Source organism: Leptonychotes weddellii, chromosome 4 (assembly GCF_054177405.1).
Source record: "Leptonychotes weddellii isolate Sample4059 chromosome 4, ASM5417740v2, whole genome shotgun sequence".
In the NCBI taxonomy this organism is placed as follows: domain Eukaryota; kingdom Metazoa; phylum Chordata; class Mammalia; order Carnivora; family Phocidae; genus Leptonychotes; species Leptonychotes weddellii.
Window position 1 is genome coordinate 152,851,809 of NC_138372.1, and position 22,972 is coordinate 152,874,780.

Sequence of the window (22,972 nt, forward strand, 5' to 3'; positions counted from 1 at the left end):
TTGCAAAAAGAAAAGTAAGGAAGAGAGAAGAGAAAAGAGAAGAGAAGGGAAGGGAAGGGATGGGAAGGGAGGAGAGGAGGGGGGGAGGGGAGGGGAGGGGAGGGGAAAGAAAGAAAGAAAGGAAGGAAGGAAGAAAGAGAAAGAAAGAAAGAAAAAGAAAGAAAGAAAGAAAGAAAGAAAGAGAAAGAAAGAAGAAAGAAAGAAAGAAAGAAGAAAGAAAGAAAGAAAGAAAGAAAGAAAGAAAGAAAGAAAGAAAGAGAAAGAAAGAAAAAGAAAGAAAGAATGAATTAGTGAATTGCTAACTGAATTAATGCAAAGCCTTCCATTACAGTTCTAGCAGAAGGACAGGCATGACCATATCCAGGTATATAAACCATTTACCTGTCTCCTGACCTACTCAACGCATTTGGCTTTTAACAAAAAAAAATTATGAGACATACAAAAAGGCAAGAAAAAGCCAGTATACTGCCACGTGACAGAGTAATCATCAGAAATAATTTTCAGCTTTACTATAAAGTGCAAATAATTAAGAGAGTGTGGTATTGGTGGAAGGATAGATTTACAGATAAATGGAACAGAATAGAGAATCCAGAAATAGACCCACACAAATATAATCAACTGATTTTTAACAAAGATGCAAGGGCAATTAAATGGAGAAATGCTAGTCTTTTCAAGAAATCATGTTGGGGGGCACCTGGGTGGCTCAGTTGGTTAAGCAACTGCCTTCAGCTCAGGTCATGATCCTGGAGTCCCTGGATCGAGTCCCGCATCGGGCTCCCTGCTCGGCAGGGAGCCTGCTTCTCCCTCTGACCCTCCCCCCTCTCATGTGCTCTCTCTCAAATAAGTAAAATCTTTAAGAAAAAAAAGAAATCATGTTGGAACAACTGGAGGACCATAAGTAAAGAAGGCCGGGGGGGCTTCAGTGTGTATCTCACATCTTATATAGAAATTAACTCAGTTACAAAGGTTAGTATCAACAGTAATTAGTCATGCTGATAGCACTGGCCCCTGATATGATGTGAGAAGGGCCATTACCTACATGATATTCTTCCCCCAGATCCTTAACATCAGCCTATTCATGAAAAAACATCAGAAAGACTGAAATTGAGTCACATTTTACAAAATAGCTCACTAGGGATACTTTATACTATCTTTTTAGTGATTCTGTAAATCTAAAGCTGTTTTAAAATTGTAAGTTTTAAGAAAAAGAGAAATGGACGTGAAGTCACATACCCTATTTCCCTTGGAGGAGAAGGTTGAGGTAGAGTGAACGCAGAGTAGCAACCAGGGAAGCCAATGAAATTGGCATTTCAGTGATTTATACTTGATGCCATTAACTTTCAGATGTTTCTCAAGCCTAGTTTGTGCGAGGAGACCATTTCATTTTCTGTAAATAGGAACTTTGGTGGAAGAACTAGAGCCTCTGAAGGGGGAGTGAGGGCTCCTAATGTTAACTCCTGTTCTGCTGCTTATACCCTCAGCACTTAATTCCCACAATCTTTTTCACTTCAAGTATTGCCATGTTGGGATTCTGAGTCTCTGGGTTTGAGCCTCTTGACTTCACCTCTGCTTTTTATTTCCCCAGATTTATGAGTTTGTGTGGTATTTACCTAGATCTGCCCTTCTGTCTAAGTGTCCATAACTGGATGTGATTTCACAAAGGTAGGGTTGATCAGCACCAATGTTGTACTCTAAGTCATAGTCTTACCTTTGTAGCCTACACCATGATGGGATGGAATAGACCCCGTTCACAGTGATATCCCCTTCTTGGGAATCGCAACTGAAAAAGACAGACCCGCACTAGCCAAGTCTTTACACCAGTCCCAATCTAGGACAACCAGAGTCTCAATCCCAGGAATGTGAAATTTTGAACTGAAAGATACAGGAATGAAAGACTGAGGACAAAGTGTAGGAAATTCTGCCCCCAAGGGGCCCACAGTTATTTTCATTCTGTTATTTCTGAGGCTCGGATACAACCTGTATTCGTTTTCTATAGTTGTTGCGGCAAATTACCACACACTGAGTGGCTGAAAACATGAACTCTTTCACTAATAAACATTAATAAAGCTACTAATTCTGTCATAGCTCTGGAGGCCAGAAGTCCAAGATGAAGTTGTCAGCAGTGCTGTATAGTCCCTGCAGAGGCTCTGGGGGAGAATTTGTTCCCTGTCTTCCCTGGGTTCCTTGGCTTAAGGCTTCATCACTCCCATCTCTACCTCTGTCTGCACATCTTCTCTGTCTTTCCCCTTTGTGTGTCTCTTATAAAGACACTTGCCGTTGGATTTAGGGCCCACCAAGATGATTTCCTCATCTCAAGATCCTTAATTACATCTACAAAACCCTTTTTCTAAATAAGGTAACATTCACAGGCTAAGATATTTTGGGAGAGCACCATCATTCAACCCAATACCCCACCCTTCCAATTATTTTCTTAAACTAAGTAGTGCCAGTTTCCATTACTTGCAACCAAAATAAAACTAGTTTGGTCTCTCGATGCTAGCCGTGCAGTTGTAAGTGGTTTGCACCGCCTGTATACTAAGCTTGACTTCAGAAATTCTCCAATTTCAATGTAGTAAGAGTTACTTTGGAATTTATTAAGAATGCAGGTTTCTGCCCTCCTCCTCAGTTTCTCAATAAATTGGTCCAGGAATCTGCATTTTTAACAATTCTCAGGTGGTCCTGATGATAAAAGAACAGGAAAAACTGTGAAACCTCAGACCCATTAACGTCCGATTCAAATAAAACCAAGAGGAAAAGCAATGAAAAATAATTTGAAAACTTTAATGATGTTGTTTAGATAGTAAAAACATAAAATCTTTTAAATAAAGTACATTCAATTTCTCAGAGCATCTAATATTCAGATAATTTATATTTCATATACTTTCCAACATTAAATAATTGACTAAATAATGCATTTTCTATAAAATGATATTACAGCTTATACAGGTAAAAGTACATTACAAAAACACTCCACACAGGAAGAATGGCAGTACCTATTAAGAAATGCCATAAACTTTCCATTAAAAAATATATTTTATCTCTCATTTGTCATTATAATAAACAGAATATATATTTTTCTTTCTAAAATTGTCTTACACAATTTCCCTTTAGGATGATAATATGTACAAACCTTATATCTGAATGAATATAAATAGAAATACTGTAATAGTGTTATAGATATATTAGTAACTTTTACAGAAAAAAAATATGGCTTTCTAATAAAAGCCTCTAGCACAGCTGAAATCTCAAAGCTATTTAAGTTAGACATTCCCATATTTAGTAAGGCACAATGGATCTAGTTTCTTATTTCCAGTTGAATTACTGTGAGCAGTAATAAGGGAAAATATAGTCAGTAGATACGGGACCAGATCTATCAGTTGGATAAACTATTTGGGGTTTATTGAACTTTTGGGGGAGATGTTAGTTCTTTCTCCACACCATTCTTTCTTTTTGTGCCCTGTGGCCAAATCTAGTGCTTGGAGATGAGAAAGAAATCACTGTACCTCCCTCAAGTGCCTGAGAAACAGTTTACTCATTCATTGGATCTGGTCTATTGTGAGGAAATAGCCCAGTGACCATTTCCGGTTATAAGCAGCTTATTTTTACTGATTGGACCTGGCTCCCTATCATTTCTAAAAATAGCTTCTGATATAATCTGTACATGGTGAAGCTGTGAAGGAACCTGATGGTCTTCTTCAGGCTCTGAGTGACAGTTTTGGGGAAGTGGTATGTTTTCAAGTGCTTCAGCGCATGCATTAAGCCCTTCAGGGTGTCTTGGTCGCCATTTTTTATTCTCCACAGGCTGAGCAGCTTCAGAATCTGCTCACTTGATTTGCATGCCTTCAACGTCTTCTCAATGTCTTCTGTTGTGACTTTCTTCCCTGGCAAGCTTTCCATCAAGGTCCGGAGCTGCTCGAAGGTGAGGTTTATGTGTCCAATGTGCCGCTGTACGCTGTTTTCACACAGGTCGATATCTGCATCAAGCAAAAGCCCGGAGAGACGGTCACATAATGTATATTCTAAAGCCACCACCACAAAACGACCATGAGGCAGAAGGAGCTTCTCCCAGAATTTCATAAATTTATTTTAAGGATAACCTTCCCCTTCCTTTTTATGGCGGAGGGGAGGGCTAAGTGATGCTAGTTATTTGTGAGAACTGAGTTGAATATTATTTCGTGTTATAAAGGGTAATGTGCTTTATGTATTCTAGGCAACCAGCAGAGCTTTGTGAAAAGCCCTGATTTTGGAAATGAACAGTAGAAAACTATAGACACATCACCCTCAGTTTTCTAAGAAAAACTGGAAAAATTAAAACGATAACATTTCAGAAAAATAGGAATAAAGTATTCGACTTAGCCATTTTGTAATATAAACTTTCATTAGTGGTTATGTGATATATACCTCATTTGAAGAGTTGGGTGTGATAAATGGTCTTTAATAAATAGCACCAGAGGATTACTATGGAGGAGGAGGAGATCTGAAAAACTCAATAGAATGAGGACAAAGAATGGTAGGATTCATATGGCCTAGAGAATATTTCAGTAATGAGCTGGGACATAAACATAAGAGGGAGTATCTAACATTTCCATTAATGACATGAGTCATTTGCTGTCTGTGAGCCCTAAGGCAAGTCAGTTCATCTTTTTGGACTGAAATGTGCTTATTTATAAAATAGAGAATTTGGCCCCTTCCAATTCTGACAGTCCCTGATTCTCTTATCCCATCTCTTCCCCCACCCCCCTTTTTCTTCCTGCTTCAGGGCTAATTATACTTTCAAAGAATACATTTTATTTGCCAAAAACAGAAGAAAACTTTACTCTGCACAAGTGAAAGTCAAAAATCTTAGTCTCCTAACATAACAGGCCTCAGTTTCAGATGTTTGAGGCTTTTTGGGAAGTATAGGACTCTTTGGTCATCTAACTACAGGTAAAGAGCAGATGGGTTTCTCACTTTGTCTGCATTATGAAAATCTTCCTCCTCCTTTCTGGCAGGTGCTCCCAATGCTAACGGAAGTCAGAACTCTTTCCACTGTATATCCTAAAGCTTACAGTCCACACTGCATGAAACTTCCTTTTCCCCTTGGATTCTTTCCCATCATAACACACACACACACATACACACACACACACAGTTTCTAAAGGAGACTTTTTTATAAAAGTCTAAAACATGAGAGTACTTGGTTTTAACTAGCCCTTTTCTCTAAGAAGCTCAAACACTTTACAGACCTCATCTCATTAATCCTCACAACATATGCTATTAAAATGGTAATTTTAAAAATAGGCTATGCTGTTAGGATTAATGAGAGGACATCTGTAAGACACTTGGAGGCCCTCTGGACAGAATTACCAAATAAATACAAATAAATACAACAGAGCTTCTTGGTGGAAATGCAAGATAAGATCCAAAGTGTTTAAAGAACATCTAGGTAGGCCAGAGGGGATGCTAATAAAACTGCTAAGGGATCTAGAGGTGGAATTCCTGAGGTCTAGTCCTGTATTGAAATGGACTGTCTCTTGTTTTAGAATGTTCCATATACTTTAAAAAGCAGTCGGGGTGTGGAGGAGGTGAGAATAAAACCTTGCACGACCGCTCTAGGGATATCTTCTATAACATTGCTTGGTGAAAACATTTTAGTCCAATAGTAATTCCCAAAGGGAAACATTGTCCACACAACTGAACAGGTACATAGTCTTCTTGTTTATGATAAATAGGTGTGATTTCTGCTTGATTTGTTTATTTCAGGTTATCATACCTTGGAAGATCTTCTTGAACATATCTTGATCTTTGTTTTGATGCTTCCATAACTTCAGGAGCTGGAAAGTTTGCTCTTGTGGGCTGTGTCGCCGTTTTATCCTCTCTACGCTCTCTGCGTTTACTCTGGTGCCCGGCAAATTATCGACCAGGACACTGAGCCAATTAGGGGTGAACTTTGTAGGAACAGCAAACCTGAAGAATGCCTCCTCACACAGGGTGACGTCTAAAGGTGGGAAAACCAAGAAGATTTACTTAGCAACTGGATTCTTGGAAGTCTAGTGGGCAGTAAATAAATAAGCCAACACAACCGGGGTTTTTCAAAATCGAATGTGTTAAAATGTGAAGTTCGGATCAAATCAACCCTCTGTTGGCTGGTCTTAGTGGCAGACTGTCAACCCAACTGGGCTTATGTCCTTTCTAATGTTCTTTTAGGGCATTTAGGGGAGAGAATTTAACAAATGTCTAATGAAAACATTGCTATAAATAAATTGCAGCAAAAAATTCTGTGTCTCGATATACACATTCACATATTTGAATGTAAATATTAAATATCCCGTTAAAGGGTTAGCTAGCATCCACAGGTTACTTCAAGATCAATGTCAAAACAAATATAATTACTGTCTTTAGAGGAGCATGAAAAGTAACCTAGAGTAGTAGACTGTTTTCTGCACACACATAAACACATAGTTTACCTTTGAGAACAAGGACGGAGATGGATGTATAAGCATACATTAAGTGGGAAAACAATCAACACAAAAAAATATGCCATTTAGAAAGGAGGTACAATGGCCTGAGAGTCTGGATAGATTAAGAGTTTGTCTTCAGATTCATCAGACGTGGCTTTGAATTCTGACTGCCACTTCACCACCTATACTGAGCCTGAGCAAACGTCACAGTGTTTTTGTAAAGATTAAAGCTCATATAGCAGAAGTAGCTGGCACATAGTAAGTGCTCAATGAATGATAAAAATAAAACTGAAACTGAATTAAATAAAAAGAGTGTTAAAGTTAGAAGTCGCTCCTCTTATCACTCCTTCCCTCGTCCCATTGTTTGACTAGGAAAGCAGAAAGGCTAAATGACTTGTCGAAGATTCGGATTACAGGGTGAAAACATGTTGGAACTGGGTGTGAATCTCAAATACCTCAGCCCACATTCCTATGTTTCATATTCTTCTATGTCATACGAAAAGATGCTTGGGGGGGAGTCAAGCTGGTTAAATGATAAAAGGCAGGTCATCTTTGGTGTGATGCATCCTTGATAGAAGGTCTGAGATTAGTCTAGTAGTAGGAATGACACCGCTATGGGATGCAGTCACATAATGAGCTTGGAGCTAGTGACCCTTCCTGAATACAGAGTTTAGGACAATCAGAGGAACTGATCACCTCTGTGCAGTCGAGGCAGTAACACCACAGGTAACAAAGCCAGGTTGGTACTGTCTGATTTGTTACCAGTTTATGTCACGATGCTTCTTGGTTGCCAGTTTTTATTCTTTTTTTTTTTTTTCCAGTTTTTATTCTTAAAAGTAATAAAAATGCATGATTTACCAAAAACTCTACAATTCGGACTGATAATTTGGCCTTAGACATAATCTTTACACAACCCCTTTCCCCATGGGTAAGATTTGATTCAAGTGTAAAAGGGAGAAAGTCAAGTTGGGGAGCACGATCATGACAAGGTGAGACCTCTGGAGAGATTGTGACTTGTGGTCTTAGTGAGGCAGAGAACAGTCGTAGCCGGTTAACATTCAAGAATGGAAAAATATGGTTCTCTAAGAAGGTAGCCAGAGGATCTTGCATTCAATTCAGAGGTGGTACCAAGGCTGACATTTTGAAATATAATTACCTATTCCACATTTTTGAGTCGATTCACTGTTTCCAGAACATACATTGTCATGAGTTTCATTTCCTTTCTGAGTTAGAAGGAGACCAAATGCACTGCAGTTTGTGTGTTTTCTACAGGGTGCTTTAGATGACGTCTCATTCGAGAAGAACCCATCTGGACATCTTTTGCAAACTGTATTTCGCTCTGGGGTTCCTACAGAAAATACCAAGCAATTTAGCACTTTCTGCTCAAATACTTTCACAGCAGACAGTTCCTCTTAAGACCGTTTTGGAAAGACTTTCCACTTGGTTTTTACTGCTACTATCATGTTGCACAAAACTTCAAGCATTTTTCACTTCATTAGACAGAGACGGAAACCTCTACAGCTAGGAGCCCCTCAGCAGTCTCCCTTCCCTGTAATACAAACACAAGTGTGTTGTGCTGTCACCTACAAAACACGAAATGAGAGGAAAGGAAAGAGCAAGGGTGTTCACTTGTCCTGCCTGTGCTCACGCATCGGTGAGGCCTCGTTTTCAGCCAGATTCTTCACACATTTCTTTCTGGAAAATCATGAAGATAACTGCTGTGCGTCTGCCGTAATAGCATTCTTTGAAATCAGTACCCACTGAACGCTGGGTTGTTAAATTCCAATCGGTGCCTCCTGAAGTCCTGTCTTTCCTGAATCCTCATTGTGAAGCAACTCATAAGTAATGCTAACCTTGAGAAGTAAAAATTTACAACATTTAATAAACTTTTGAAGGTGGCAATAAAGTTGGTCACTGACTCAAAAGCCTAAGCCTGCAGTTAAGCTACACAGTAAATGGGAGATGATAAACCGTTTGCTTAAACTATTGAGTTTTAAAAGAGCACAGTCGTTAAAATTTCAGGGAAGGGTGACTGCAAGGGCATTTTATTTCATGGTGGAAAGATACTTGATAAGTTTGGAGAATTCGCTGGTTAGAAAAACTTGAACCAGCCAACAACTAAAGATAAATACCCTCCAACCCTTGACTCTGTCATGCGCAGCCAAATTACACATTACAGTGTATTTGCATATGAAAATACCTCCATCTAGTGTAAGCTAGTTGAACAGATGCAGACTTCAATATTCAAATATAGTTTTCCAGGCCAATTCTGGCTCAGGCGAGATAACAAATACAAAAGGGACAAATGAAAGCTACAGAAAGTTAATAAACTTCATTTATTAAAAATTCAAACTCCCCACCTCATTGTATCAAGACCAGAAGAAAGAAAGAAAGAGCAAAACGGTTTGGTTCTAGTTTCAGCTCCTGCTTCTTCTAAAGGGATGGATGATGCATTGATCAGTAAAAATGACAAAGGGCTGGCAAAAAAAAAAAAAAAGAGGAAGGGGCTAACCACGGTCTGAATCTTTCCCATGCCATTTCCAGCATTGCAGTGATATCGTGTTAGGAAAAACTTTACATAGAGTTCTAATTTTTTTGTTTTGTTTTGTTTAATACTTTCTTACTACACCTCTCTCCTTCAGTGGGATCCAAATGCACACCAGTTCCTACAATATCATAAGCAGAGGTATTTGACTCCATAGTATTCTGTCACTGCACAAAGAAGAATCTTATCATTCTTCAGATACATGCTGAAGGCTTGGGTTGCGCCATGCATCTGGATGAGAAGGTCAACGATACAAGACATTCTTTCAGGTAATGGAGCTTGTAAAGTTCTTTAACAAACAGAATCCAAGAATAATGGAAGGTAAAGTTTCTAAAACATTTGGGAGGCTTTCAACAATGACCTTTTTGAACAGGACTTCCCTCTTTTACCGTTGTTAGAACTTTCTGTAAAAAAAGATTTACCCATCTAAGTAAAAGACTTTGCTTTATTAATATCCATGGAAATGTAAACGGTATAACCTGACAGGCAAAATGGGAGATATTATAATGAGGAGAGGAGCTCTGCTCTCCCGTTGAGGATGTCACCATGCCAGCCGTACGGAAGGACATCGGAATGACAGGACACACAGACAGATGGGAGTAGGTAAAACATAGACAGGAGACAATCTGACTTCAAAACGACAGCAGCAAGGAATGGTTAATACTTTGTGGAATAACACTGCATAGTCCGTCGTTCCCTTTGGACTGGAAACCTCTTATTTTCCATGAGGAACTCTGCCCTGTGGGTTTTTAGGGAGGGAGAGGTAAGTAAGTAAGCCCCACTGTGGTAGCGCAAAATAAAATGTGTCTCTTTGTCTTCTGGCTGCCTGCTTGCTTCATTCCCTAAACAAATTTTCATGCTGATGTGATAAAATTCCTTGCCATTTCCATTATTTTCCAAATTTTTCTAGTTTCCAAGCTGTAGAGTCCCTGCTTAATTAATTTTTCTGCATATACAACTGAACTGAATTGAATTAAACGGATTTGGTTTTGTTGGGTGAGTTTGACGCCCCCTACAATTTGGTTTAGGTTTTGAATCCCAAAGCATCATCCAATAAACGCTAGGAAGTGTCACCCATTTCTCCCTCAAATACGCATGCTAGAGACATTTTAAGGGACACTCCTGCAATTTGCACCTCCTGTAATTATTCTTAAACGATTCACAACTTAGGAAACGAAACAGGTTTCAACTTTTGAATGTTTCCTTCATATGCCTTTAAACTTAAAATATTTGCCATCGAATAATTTAGGCTCTGTGTATCACAACTTCTGAACGTTAAAATAATTACAAGTAATGAGCGTCCTCTAAGCCAGTGGTTCTCAGCCAGGGGGGATTTTGGCATCCAGGGGACAACTGACAATGTCTGGAGATATTTTTGGTCGTCATAACTCAGGGAGGAGTGCTGATGGCCTCTAGTGGCTAGAGACTAGGGATGCTGCCAAACATTCTACAATGCACCGGACAGCTGCCCACAAAAAGAATGACCCAGCCCTAAATGTCAGTAGCACTGTGGGTGAGAAACTCTGCTTCAGAATCTATACTGATTACTACTCCCTCCAGAAAAGTGGGGGAAAAAAAAAAAGTAAAGTAAGTAAATATTCTTAATTTTCCCAAGCCACAAGAGGATACAGCCTCCATTGAAGCTTCGTGAGTGTGGTAGGGAAAAATGTGGGTTGCAGCTTTAAAAGATTCAGTGCACGTGCACACTGGCCCTAACCTATGCTGTTCAAAATGCAAGAAGAGAAAAGTACTTTGTTTGTAGACAAGTACTGACTCTTGGCTTGATGATCTGTTTTGTCTAAGATAAAGAATAAGCTCATTTTAAGAGATGCTGCCGGGCTTTATCCTCACAGACACTCGACACCCCTGCCAAGGGAAGAACTAGCTTCCTTTTTAATAATGAAATGCATTTCCCCTAACCATTCTCATTTTTTACATAACTAATTATAACTGCTCACTGTTAGCACTCCAGAGCCTCATTGATATCAGCCTAATTACTCTCTTGGTATCAATTATCATTTCTGATGTTTGTCAAAAAGCACCGCAGTCTGAAGCTGTCCGTGCTGAAGGGAAGCACAGAGGAATCAGCTATTTTCCCAGTGCGACTCCGAGTGTGTCCCTTTAAAAAAGAGTACTCCATCACGCATCTCATTAAAGAGCCTTTTGCCGCACTGGAGATTTGTCACTAAATTGCCCCTGAGTGGCAAAGTATTCCTCTGAGAAATGGTCCTTTGGCAGCAAGCCAGCTCCATAGGACGTACCTAGCAGGTTCTATTACCTTTGCAATTTGCTATCCTACAATATCATCAGGCCAAAAGCGTTCCCTTAAACTTTCAGTACTACCTGACTCTACGATCTCATTAATTTTGCCGCGTGTCGAGAGGCGATGCGTACCAGCGTGGAGCACTCCAAACCCAGGGGGACAGCTCCTGTGCTTCAGGCAGAACTCAAGCTCCAGGTAGCGCCCTTCCTCACACTCGCACACCCGGTTGTGAGTGCGATTGCACTCCTGCTTGACGTACTGGAGCTCCTTGCACACCGGGGTGCAGTACAGACACTCGTCGCTGGTGTGCCATCGGTCTGTGTAGTAGTGGCTGGGACAAGGGGCGCACACGGTCTTCCGCCTTGCTGTGCAGTGCTGTTTTAGGGAGGTGCCGGGAGGACATTTGTCACACATCAGCTGACGAGAGGTCTCTGGGTCATAATGAAGGTACTTTGGAGGAAAGGTTTCCTGGGTGGTCCATTTAATGGAGATGTCCAGGAACTAGGAGAGACGGAAACCGTGAACACGTTAGTATGGAGATAGGGTGGCTCTTCTGTGCAAAAGCATCGTTCGACTAAAAAAGTCCTTTACTACCTGAAGCCTCGTTACCTTCCTGCCTACAGGGCTGCACCACAGAAAGAAGTTCAGAAGCCCTAATTCTTGCGTCTAGTAGCTTAATCTCAAAGACCAAGATGGGGGTGGTAACACACATTGTATTAAGTAAACCCAGGCTCATAGATGACAGGACTAATGAGCTGTATGAATTAGTGGTTCTCAGAATCCAGAATCTACGCCAGAATCTCCTAGACTCCCTGATAAAAACGCGGACTCCTGGGATTCAGACCTCCACCCATTCTGATTCCACAGGTGTGCAGCTGGGATTTGGGATTTTAAAAAATCCCCCTGCAGTGACTCCAATGCGTGGAATCCGTACTCAATAACTATCTGTTCGTTTATTCGCTTCACAAATAGCTATTGAGCCCTTAATATGTGCCAAGCTCTGTGCTGGGCAATTAGAATGCAGCAGTAAGTAAAATAGTTAAGAAACCCTGCTCTGGCGGAGTATACAATACACTTGGGTGGTGGGTAAGAGAATAAATATTACAGATAAATTACATGTTAGAAGGTAAGTGTTGTAAAAAAAAAATCAGCAAGTCTAAGAGATTGGAAACATGGAGGGTGGGAGACTAACAATATTTAAATGGGGAGGTTGCTGTAGCTATATTTAGGACTTGATGTATAGTGAAAGAGTTGGTGATGTGTGAAGACTGCATGATTACATCAACAGTCATCCTGATCATTCATTCATTCATTCATTCATTCATTCTTGCAGCAGCTAGGCACTGAATGCCTACCAGGAATGCACCAGGAATATGCTGGTAAGCGAGACATACACCCTGTCCTCATGGAGCCTGCAATTCCTAGAATTTTAAGACTGATATTTCTTCCAGAACATCATATGGTCCAGTCTTGACTCTTATAAATGATGTCAAGAAAATTAAAGGACCACCTCTTTTCAGGTTGATTGGGAAAAACCTCAGGGAACAGGCAGGGTTTCAGAAGTTTCTATACATAATGTCAGGAAGAGGTCCAGTACAGCAGGAGAGAAAATTTCGTGAGTGAGGGTCCTTCTTGGGAGGACAGCTCCAACTGGGCGCTCTGTCTTGTATTCTAGATCTTCAAGGGAACATGGAATTAGTTCTTCACACTAATTACAGAAATCACATGCTAAGAAACAGTGTTGTTTGTGTGTAGGGGGTGGTTTATTTGGTTTTTATTGTTTGTTTATGGTACAGGGATCAACACTGACTATTTTCAGGCTGTGGGGAGGTGGCAGACCAAACACAATAATTTTTTCCAAACTTCTCTTCTTTATAGAACACAGGAAATCCCACAGAAGCCCCTTGACCTGGGGAAAGCATGGGAGCTAGGGAAACAGCACTCCCTTTTGAATTCGGAGTGACAAAGGTAAAGAAGGGCCCTTCTCATAAGCATTTGGGCATTTTCATCTAATTAACAACACATTCACTTCTTACTGGGACATGACAAGCGTCAGGGCTGACTAGACCTAATATGAGCTGATAAACCAGAAGAAAAGAACAAAATATCTCACCTCAGGCTATGGACTTTGGAACCAAGAGCAATTTTCAGAGTCCTGTGAGGTAAAGGACTCCTAACCAACAAAGAGAATACAACGCAAAATCAGGGCTGCTCTGGGGATCTTCTCAAGACACCCTCGTGACCTGAGGGTTTCTAGAGAAAATATGTTCTTGAATTTCTCTGGGGCTTTCTATTGGCTAAAAGTTCATCAACATTAGTAGAAAGAAGAAATGAACCAGTAGTGGGTGGAAACTGGTTTGCTCTGAATCTTTCAGAAATTTGGAATCTATTTATTCATTCAACACACATTTGGTGAGCACCCACAGTGCACCAGGCACTGTAGAAGGAACTTAGCATATAGTGGTGCACGAAACAAAGACGGTTGTTGCCTTGAAGGAGCTCAGTCTAGCGAGGGGTAGATGGCGAAGAAGTGAAGAAATAAATAATTACAAGTAGCAATCAGTGTTTCGAAGGAAACAGAGCAAGATGGAAAAGCTTGGTGGCTACTTGGTCATTCGAATGGTTTATGCTACCTCTCTCAAGGCCCCTTGTGTGGATTTGGCTTAAATATTTCTAAAATCTTCAATGCTAGGGAATGAAGTTTTCCTGATGCAACTTGCAGACACATGGAAGCAAGGAGAAATGCTTTTTTCTCTTGCTGTTCACCTTTGATTTCCTGAAAGACCATTTTTAAAGATTATGTCACTTTCAAGAGCCTTGACTCTGAGGTGCAAAGGGACACCTTTGTCCTCTGTGCTACTGCTGAGTGAGCCCCATCTTGGTAGGACTGGAATTCCTAAAACTTCCTCCAGCCTGACTCCCCATCAGTCCCCCTTTCCCACAACAAGGCTCAGTTGTGCCCATTTACTCATCAGCTGACTCTTTCCTCCCTTATCAAGAAGTGATGAGGATGGTATGGGAACCACCGACCCCCAAGATGGTGCTTGTGTTCCTCACTAGAAGGAGCCACACAAATTGAAGATCTGACGAAGAAAGCTGATGCAATTTATATTTTTCTAGGCAATTGGACATGACACTGTTGGTTTCCAGAAACCATGCTTTGGAAATTAGTTGCCATTTCTTCAAAATACAGGGAAGTTGAGGTGAAAGGAATCCACAGAGAAATAAATAAATAAGGTTGACTTAAGGATTAGATTAGTGAAGGTAATTTCTCCAAGGCATGGGATTCTCCAAGGCATGGGATTATCATATATATTTTTAAAAAATCAGAAAGCCATGAGGAACTGCAAAATAACTTGTTTTTAGCAACTTCTATTGGGCCTCTGTGTTTTATTTGAAAATTTTCCACTTTGGTAAAAAGACAGAACTGTGTGGCCAAAACTGGACGGGTAGGTCTCAATCTCTGGTTAGCCCCAGTTCCCACACAGAATTTCTGGAACCAGCTACTGGACAGAGGATGGGCAAGATCAATAGAGCTCTTCATCTCAGTCCTGTCTCTTACTTTCTTCAGCATTTCCTGGAAAAGCAATGAAAAAGATGCCATAGGAGGACACATCATCTTAACATTGGCTCCATCTCCTTTGTCAGCTGATAGTATTTAAAATCCATGAGAATTCAAAAATAAATTTCTCTGTAAAATGCATAACCACTGACAAACATCTGTGAAGGCTAGGACATGTGCGCAGGTGTGTCTGCAGAAGCATAAAGTGCTTTCTGTAGAAGGGGCCACTCTGCTTTGGGTGTTTTATGTTTGGCTTTTAAAGAAAAATTAAATGGGATTTTTCTCTTTATTTTTTCTTTCTTCCTCCTCCCATTCCCTATGCGTCCATCCTTTGGTCTAGACCACTTGTGCTTGAGGGCATCTGGGAGTCCTCCAATCTAGTGCTCCCCCCGCCCCGGTTTTCCCAAGGCCCCAGTGCACTTTTCCTTGAAAAGACACTTAAAGCGCCATCTCTGATAATTTTGTCCTTCTCCTTCCATTTTTAATGGTGGACAGTGGTTAAAGAATTTTCTATTTCAACCCAACCATCTTTCCTCATCTATAAAATGTTAGTAGAGGATGGTGGTGAGTGAGTTGAATCGTTGTTCTCCAAAGCCCATTCTAGCTACCATTATAATATTCTCTGGTTTGGGGTGCCTAGGTGGCTCAGTCACTTAAGCGTCTGCCTTTAGCTCAGGTCATGATCCCTGGGTCCTGGGATTGAGCCCCGCATCGGGCTCCCTGCTCAGTGGAGAGCCTGCTTCTCCCTCTGCCCCTCCCCCCTGCTCCTGCTCTCTCTCTCTCTCTCTCTCTCTGACAAATAAATAAATAAAATCTTAAAAAAAATATTCTGTGGTTTGACAGCATTTAATTAGCTAATAGGCTTGGAAGCAAATGTCTTGCTTTAACTCCCTTCCTACTTCTTGCTCCACTGTTTTATTTGTGAAACCACTTTGGACAGCAGAACCCTCTTTTTCCAATCTCCACTTTTCACACTCACCCATGCCTCCTACGCCCTCTGTAGAACCAACGGATGCCCCAGTGACCTGAATTCCCAGCGATCCCTCCTCCTCTGACATGCCATCTTTTATCTGCTCTTACCGTGGAGTTGGTCCCTCACGAAAGTCAGTTGTATGTTTGTTGCTGAATCTGTTCATGTTAGTTGTATATATGTATCTGTATATGCTACAGTTGTAACTATCCTTAAGTAATTTAGTTAAATATTATGTAAATTAATCAACATGGGTGTGAAAAAATTATTATTTTTCTAGGAAAATGCTTTGGGAATGACTTGATAAAGATGAGCCACAAAGAAGCAAAAAAACCAAAAATGTACTACAGAATTTGGAGTAGCTGAGACAACTGTAAAAACAAAATGGGGTAAACGTCTAGAATAATCAGTTTGTTTCATAAATGTCTTTTAAGTGCCAAAATTGAAATGGATGGGCCATACATAATAGAACAGGGTTTTGTAAGAAAGACAGCATAGGACTTCAGGGAGCAAACACAGATTCCAGGAAAAGCCTTGGCCAACTCTCGAAATATAGGTGAATGAATGTTTATTTAAATGTTTTAGTTTCCGATATATGTGTATAATTTTTATTATTAAATGTTTTAATTGATTTTCTTGTTAATCATCTAACTCTTAGTCCCAAACATACAAAATCTCTAATTGGCATTCTCAATATGTAAGAGGTAGAGTGGTATGGTAATGGTATGTGCAGGTAACAAAAAACGGATAAGATGAAGATGGAATTCTGTTTTGTCTATTCCATTCAAACATATGTGCATCAAATCTCTACTCTGTGATAGGCAGTAGAATTAAAAATAACCTTTATAATATTTTGGTTTGTACCTACATTAGAATGTTTTATTATTATTATCGTTAAGTTTCTACCAGCTACAAAAGTGAGTCTTACAGTGAGTAAATAACTGTCTTAGGTCACAGTCATTAGTGGAAGCAGAATTCAAACCCAGAGCACGTGCCATATAAATATTGTTTTTTGGTCAAATTCTTTAACATTTACCAAGTGCTCTCACTTATGCTATAAGCCTTCATGCATAGTCTAAGAGTAAGACCTGATGTGCTTATTTTTCATTTAGACCCAAGAGCATAGAGTTAGGAGATCATGAAAGATCAACCAAAGCCTTCCTCAAGTCCAGATGAACTGACATTGGCTTTTTTTCTTTGTACTAAGACTAGCACATAGTGGTCCAAACCTGCCAAGATAGAAATTTCTCAGATGGTTTTCTCTACTGGTGTATGCTTCATCCTAAAGGACAAAAGAAGAATACACTTTCTCTTACAAGTTTATTTTTGCATTATGCAATGCAGCCAATTCTATACTACTGGGCTTGCTCTCTGGTATACAGAACCATGAGTGACCCAGTGGGTTTCCGTTTATGGAAAATTCATTAAAAGGAGCCCACGCACAGCTTGAAATAACTACTTGGTTTGGGAGTTCCTTTTGTGATCTCTCGTATGATCTTTGCCACAGAGAACTATTTGAGGACTATCCAGAGTTAGCTAAACTTCTGGTCAGTTTGGAAACTGTGCCATTTTACAGTTCATCTTAGCCAAGAAGGGAGACATTCAGGATACGTATCACGGTGAATTTCCTAAAGATCTCTTATAGTATGAACTATAAAGCTTATTTTTAAAAAAACTATTTTCCTATGAAGTTTAGTGTATTTGATTTTCTATAGTCTTATAGTGTAGTAGCCCATTCCCTTTTTCCTCCATTCCTTAAATAACTCATTTATTCATTCAGCAAACACTTCCTGAAACAATTACTATGCTCTAGAAATACTGCTAAATGAAGGAGTTGAATAAGTTAATGTTCCTGTTTCATAGGAACATTCATCTAAGAGCCCAGCCTGATGTAAAATACTCACAAATCACTGCAAAACAATTGGAAGCAGAAGAGAGGAGAAAGAGGATCAAGAAAAGACTCAGCAGAGAAATAGGTCAGAAAAAAGGAAAGGAAACCCAAGGAATTATGATTTATTAGATGAATCACTAAGCCAGATTCTACACTATTTAAAGGCTGAAGTTAGGCACTGGTGATGGAGGAGAGGAAGGGATAGATATGATATGTTGGCAGACTGCATGGGGAGGATGTCCTAGAAAAAGCAACTGAAGAACATTCCCATGAATTTGAACTATGTAGTATGTAGTATTGCCATTAATTACTGACACCAGGAGGAGAAGACAGTTATAGAGAAAGAAAATGAATTTAGCTTGGAACATCTTCCACCTGTGAGACTCAAGTGATGTCTACCACATAACTGGATATATGTATTGGGAATTTAGGACAGAAAGGCAGCTAAAGACACAGGTTTCAGGGTTAAGAGCACATAAATGGCTCTAGAAGCAGAGAGAGCAGATGGCATTACTCAGGTCTATCGCATACAAGCATAAAAGGACAAAAAGTTAACCCTGGAACTTATAAACATATGCAAGATGGGATGAAAAAAGAAGGTTAAAAAATGTAGGAATATCACAGTGTTTCAGGAAAAATGCTAAATGGATAACTTAATAAATTCTAAAAAGTATATAGCTTGGCCATTAGGTCAATGTTAATTAAGAGGAGCACTTTTAGCTGGGAACTTGCATTTAGACTATGAGTACCAGGGTTCCAAACTCAGTTTGACCACCAGGTTTAGTAACCTTGAGCCACTATCTTACCTCTAAAATGAGAATAATCCTTATTTTAACTATCCCTGTACAGTTGTTGTATTTCAAATGAATAAAAGGAGGGACACAAATAAACTTGGTGAAGAATAAGCTTCCAGACAAGTAGGAGGCATTATTACATGTACTAATTATATAGAAGGTGGGAAATGGGAGATATTTTGAACCAGACTTATTTCTGAAGACATTTTGAAGTTTCTTGTTCAGTAGGAAGTAACACACCTATGATGAGCCAAAAGTTGACTATCTGCCCTATTCTTAATTATCTCTAGAAAAAAGTGTCTCTGTTTTCTTTTTCTTTTTTTTTATTTAGTTTCAGTATCTTCCCAACTGGTATCATTTTCGTGGTCTATATTAAATGTTTCAAGGCAGTTTCATGGGTCTGCTTAGGGGGGCCAGATAGAAAAGGATTTGTCTCCATCCTCCTTACATGCTTAAGATGCTATCTTACACATATCAAGTAGTATCAGCTATCACATATCAACTATATCTCATTTAATTTTATTCAATTCAATAGATACATTCAATGCTTACTATGTGTAATTAGGATTCCTGGAAATGATATATGCACACAGACAAATATCCAGCATGTGAATTTGCAAGAACAAGCAAAAAATCTGCAGTTTTCTCATCTGTAAAAGGATACTGATGACAGAATGTGCCTCAAGGACAAAAAATTTTTTAAAGCACCTTTCATCTCACGTGGCATTTTGCAGGTACTGTTCCATCTGCGTGTAGCTTCCATTTTAAAGGCAAATGTAGAGGGGCGCCTGGGTGGCTCAGTTGGTTAAGCGACTGCCTTCGGCTCAGGTCATGATCCTGGAGTCCCGGGATCGAGTCCCGCATCGGGCTCCCTGCTCGGCAGGGAGCCTGCTTCTCCCTCTGACCCTCCCCCCTCTCATGTGCTCTCTCTCTCTCATTCTCTCTGTCTCAAATAAATAAAATCTTTAAAAAACAAACAAAAAAAAATTAAAGGCAAATGTAGAAACAAAGCAGGTAGTTCATTTGAGAGGTTTATCTGCTGCTGCAAGTTCCCCACCTAAGGGTCTCCCACTGCTTAATAATTTTCACGATAGTCAGTTGTTTGGCTGAGGATTAGGTCTCTACATAAGAAGTAAGAGCAACTGAATTAAATCTGTTCATCTATACAGAACCGATTTGCTGCCAACAGCTAATGCGAGGCAAGCGGGAAAGGAAACCCAAGGAATTATGATTTATTAGACAAATTACTAAGCCAGATTCTACACTATTTTGCTTCCCTTGGGGATGAAGAACTGTCTCAGGTAAATTTCAACCTTAAATTCAATTTTTTGTTCCCGTCAGAAGTTTCCTTTAGCTGTTTGAAGCCTTTTAAGTTAATTAGCAATACCTTGTTTATGTTTGGAATTGACCAGAATTATCAGAACAGATTTGCTTATGATGCTTTTGGTGCTTCGGAGGGGTTTTACAGACAACTGAGTTTGACAGATTAACAAATGAAAAGAAAAAAGAATCTCTGAGGAAAAACAACTAGCGATACAGGTATACTTAAGACTTTCCAAGAAAGATATGTAGAAATCTCACATGTTTGGCCCCCTGGATCTTACTATTTCCTCTCTTGCGCTTCTGTTGATCACCAGATTTGAGATTGACCATTAATTCTGAAAAGTTCAACTCAACAGCAGAGCTGGTTGCAATTTTCTCTGTAATTATGTCCTTTCAGGTCCACTTAATAAGCATTACTTCAGAGTATTCCAGCTATAGTCCCTGGCATCTGGGGCTCAGAACTGGCAACACATTTTAGTATGTTGATTATTTTGAACATCAATTTTTTTAAATTCCTTTTTATTTCTACAGTGCTTTTCTTTGAAGGTAACACACTACTCACATCATTTTATTCATCTCTTTTGGTTGTTGATGATCTGGATTGAAGTCCAATCAATATATGGTTAAGGGCAGCTGGTGAGAAAAAGTTAGGATCGAGAAGCCGTAGTGATTATAAAATGGAACAGAAACTACAAATGGAAATGGAACAAAACAGGATGTGAGTTAAACATGGAGGGATTTACTGTGTGCCTCCAACAGGTGAAATTCTAGAAGCCCCGGGTGATACAGGAATAATAATAGCTTAGCGCCTTATATTATGATATACCAGGCTCTATACCAAGCCCTTTCTTCCCATGCTATTATTATCCATCTCCTCCACCAACGTTTGAGATAGGATGATCCCTATTTTATAGATGAAGAAATAGAGTCTCAGAGAAGTTTAGTGACGTGTCAAAGGTCACAGAGCCAGTACACATGTGAGCTGGGATTCAATCCAATCCTGTCCGATTCTAAGTCTTTAACAAGTGACTCTTGCCTCTGGAAACTTGCAGTCTTATGAAAGAGACAGGCATATAAATAATCAACTACAACACAATATAAAGTTCAATAAGATCTTTTACCTATCCATCTTATCTATGTATCCATCTTGTCTACCTATTCCTTCCTTCCTTCCTTCTTTCCTTCCTTTCTTCCTGTCTATCCAGCCATCCATCTACCTAGCCACCCAGCCATCTATCTATCCTGCTGAATAAATTCTTCTCCCTCCCTTGTCCTGAAATGCAGTAGTTCACTCAGGCTCTCCAGACGATGGTTCTGTAAAACTGAGCGGTACTTTACACTGAGCAGTAGCTTCTTGGTAATGCACCCTCTTGAACATACTCTCCTTCCTTTTCTGCCTTACTCTTCTTTCGCTCACTCCTCCTTCCCTAGGATTGCACTTTCTAGTAAGGTACTAAAACATGTGTTTGCCTCATGCTGTGTTTCCTAAGGCATCTGGGCTTTGAACTCATGTCCAGTAAGGAGGCCAAGGCATTTAATTTCAAAAGAAAAAGACATGATGTCCCCCCTGGAGCCAAAGGAGCTGAAAAAGGATGAAAAATACATTAGAATCATTTTGCCCAAAGATTTGACCCTTGTGAGCCCCATCTGGGGTTCTCTTAACCTCAGCAGAGATCTCTGGGTTTGAAGGCACCCACAGAAGCTTGGCTCTAACTTATGGGTATTGTGATTCCCACTGGACTCAGCTACTAGATGTAAGTTCCTTTAGGACAAAAAAACTCAACTAGGTCACCTTAGGGAAAATTTCTTCACCTCTCTGAGCCTCAGTTTCTTTGTCTATAAAACAGATACTAATCTCCACATCATGGCATTTTTATGAAAATTAAGTGAAATATTGTGTGTGTCTTCCATACACTAAACATATTCTAAGAATCATTAGTGTCTTTCTATTTTATGATTTCCTTCTTTGGCTCAGCTTCCATGGGTAGAAGTTGTCCTGATGAAAGATGGCAGTGAACCTCTATGAAGGAAGTGTCAGTTGGAAGCAATGAAGAGAAAAAAAAATGATCCTTGTTTGCTTACTCTCACATAATAGGGTATCTGATAAGTTAAGTATCTTTTGACCTTTCCATTTTGCAGCCCAACTAAGCTTTTACATAATTCTAGTTCCCTGAATTTTAATTTTCAGCAACAGAAGAAAGGTCCTTCCTCATGAATATTTATAACCATATCTTTGAAGGAGTTTCAACTAATAGTTCAACTGATAATCTAAGAGTTTCAACTAATAGTTTCAACTAATAATCTAAAATCATAGATCAAGCATTGTGACTAAATGCCTCTCAATGATCAAATAAACCTGGGGTTTGGCTACCGTGTCCGTCAGGACTGGTTTGGTTTTATGCTGTGCTAATAAACAACTTCAAAATCTCAGTGGCTTAAAAATAACAAAGGTTTATTTCTCACTCATGCTATATTCCTAGTGGGTCCACTGGAACCTATTATCATTGTCCTTTGTCCATGACCTAGGATGATAACGCAACTAATATCTAGAACATGGCTGGTTTGCTGTGGAGGAGGGAAAGAGAAAAAAAAAAAAAGTTGGAGGGGGTCATATGTCCACAGTTAAGTGCTCCAATATGGAGTGACATACCATTTTAACTCACAAGTCAGTGGCCAGAACTATTCGGGTCCTCGCCCCACCCCCCACCCTCACCAGAAGACTAGAAAGCACAGTCTTACCATGTTTCTGGAAGGGAGAACTGAGAACAATTTACAAGCAGCACTAACAACTACATCCTTGCTCAATAAACATCACTCATACTTTCTCGTGGCCTTTTTTTTTTTAGCACAATCCACTCAATTTTCTCTTCTTTTCACTCATTAAAAGAAGGAACAGGGGGCACCCGACTGGCTCACTAGGTAAACACATACAACTCTTGATCTCGGGGTTGTGGGTGCGAGCCCCACGTTGGGTATAGACATTACTTAAAAATAAAATCTTAAAAAAAAAGAAGAGATAGAAAACAGAAAGTGTGGGAGCAGAAATTTCTGTCTATCAGCCTGGTGTGGTACTCAAGGGAAGTATTTAACCCATTACCAAGCTTATTCTGCCCAAAGATTTGACATTTATTCCAAAAAGCCACGTGCAGTTGTCAAGTACTTCCTTGTGAAGACAGATGCAAAG

The 22,972-nt window shown here is 39.7% G+C and overlaps 1 protein-coding gene and 1 long non-coding RNA gene across 4 annotated transcripts in view; one reads left to right on the top strand and one right to left on the bottom strand.

The window, feature by feature from the left end:
- LOC115945105 (uncharacterized) overlaps positions 1–7,515 on the top strand; it is a 249,494-nt gene extending 241,979 nt beyond the window's left edge. For all 3 annotated transcript variants that reach the window (XR_014144351.1, XR_014144353.1, XR_014144352.1), the window contains 2 exons: positions 3,802–3,919; positions 5,743–7,515. This is a non-coding gene — a long non-coding RNA (uncharacterized LOC115945105). The remainder of the gene's footprint in view (positions 1–3,801; positions 3,920–5,742) is intronic.
- TNFRSF11B (TNF receptor superfamily member 11b) overlaps positions 2,761–22,972 on the bottom strand; it is a 28,718-nt gene continuing 8,506 nt past the window's right edge. Inside the window, exons 2-5 of the mRNA XM_006750667.3 lie at positions 11,380–11,749; positions 7,597–7,788; positions 5,753–5,977; positions 2,761–3,974 (exon numbers count right to left, since the gene is read on the bottom strand). Of these exons, the coding sequence (XP_006750730.1) occupies positions 3,586–3,974; positions 5,753–5,977; positions 7,597–7,788; positions 11,380–11,749 (1,176 nt within the window). The 3' untranslated portion in view covers positions 2,761–3,585. The remainder of the gene's footprint in view (positions 3,975–5,752; positions 5,978–7,596; positions 7,789–11,379; positions 11,750–22,972) is intronic.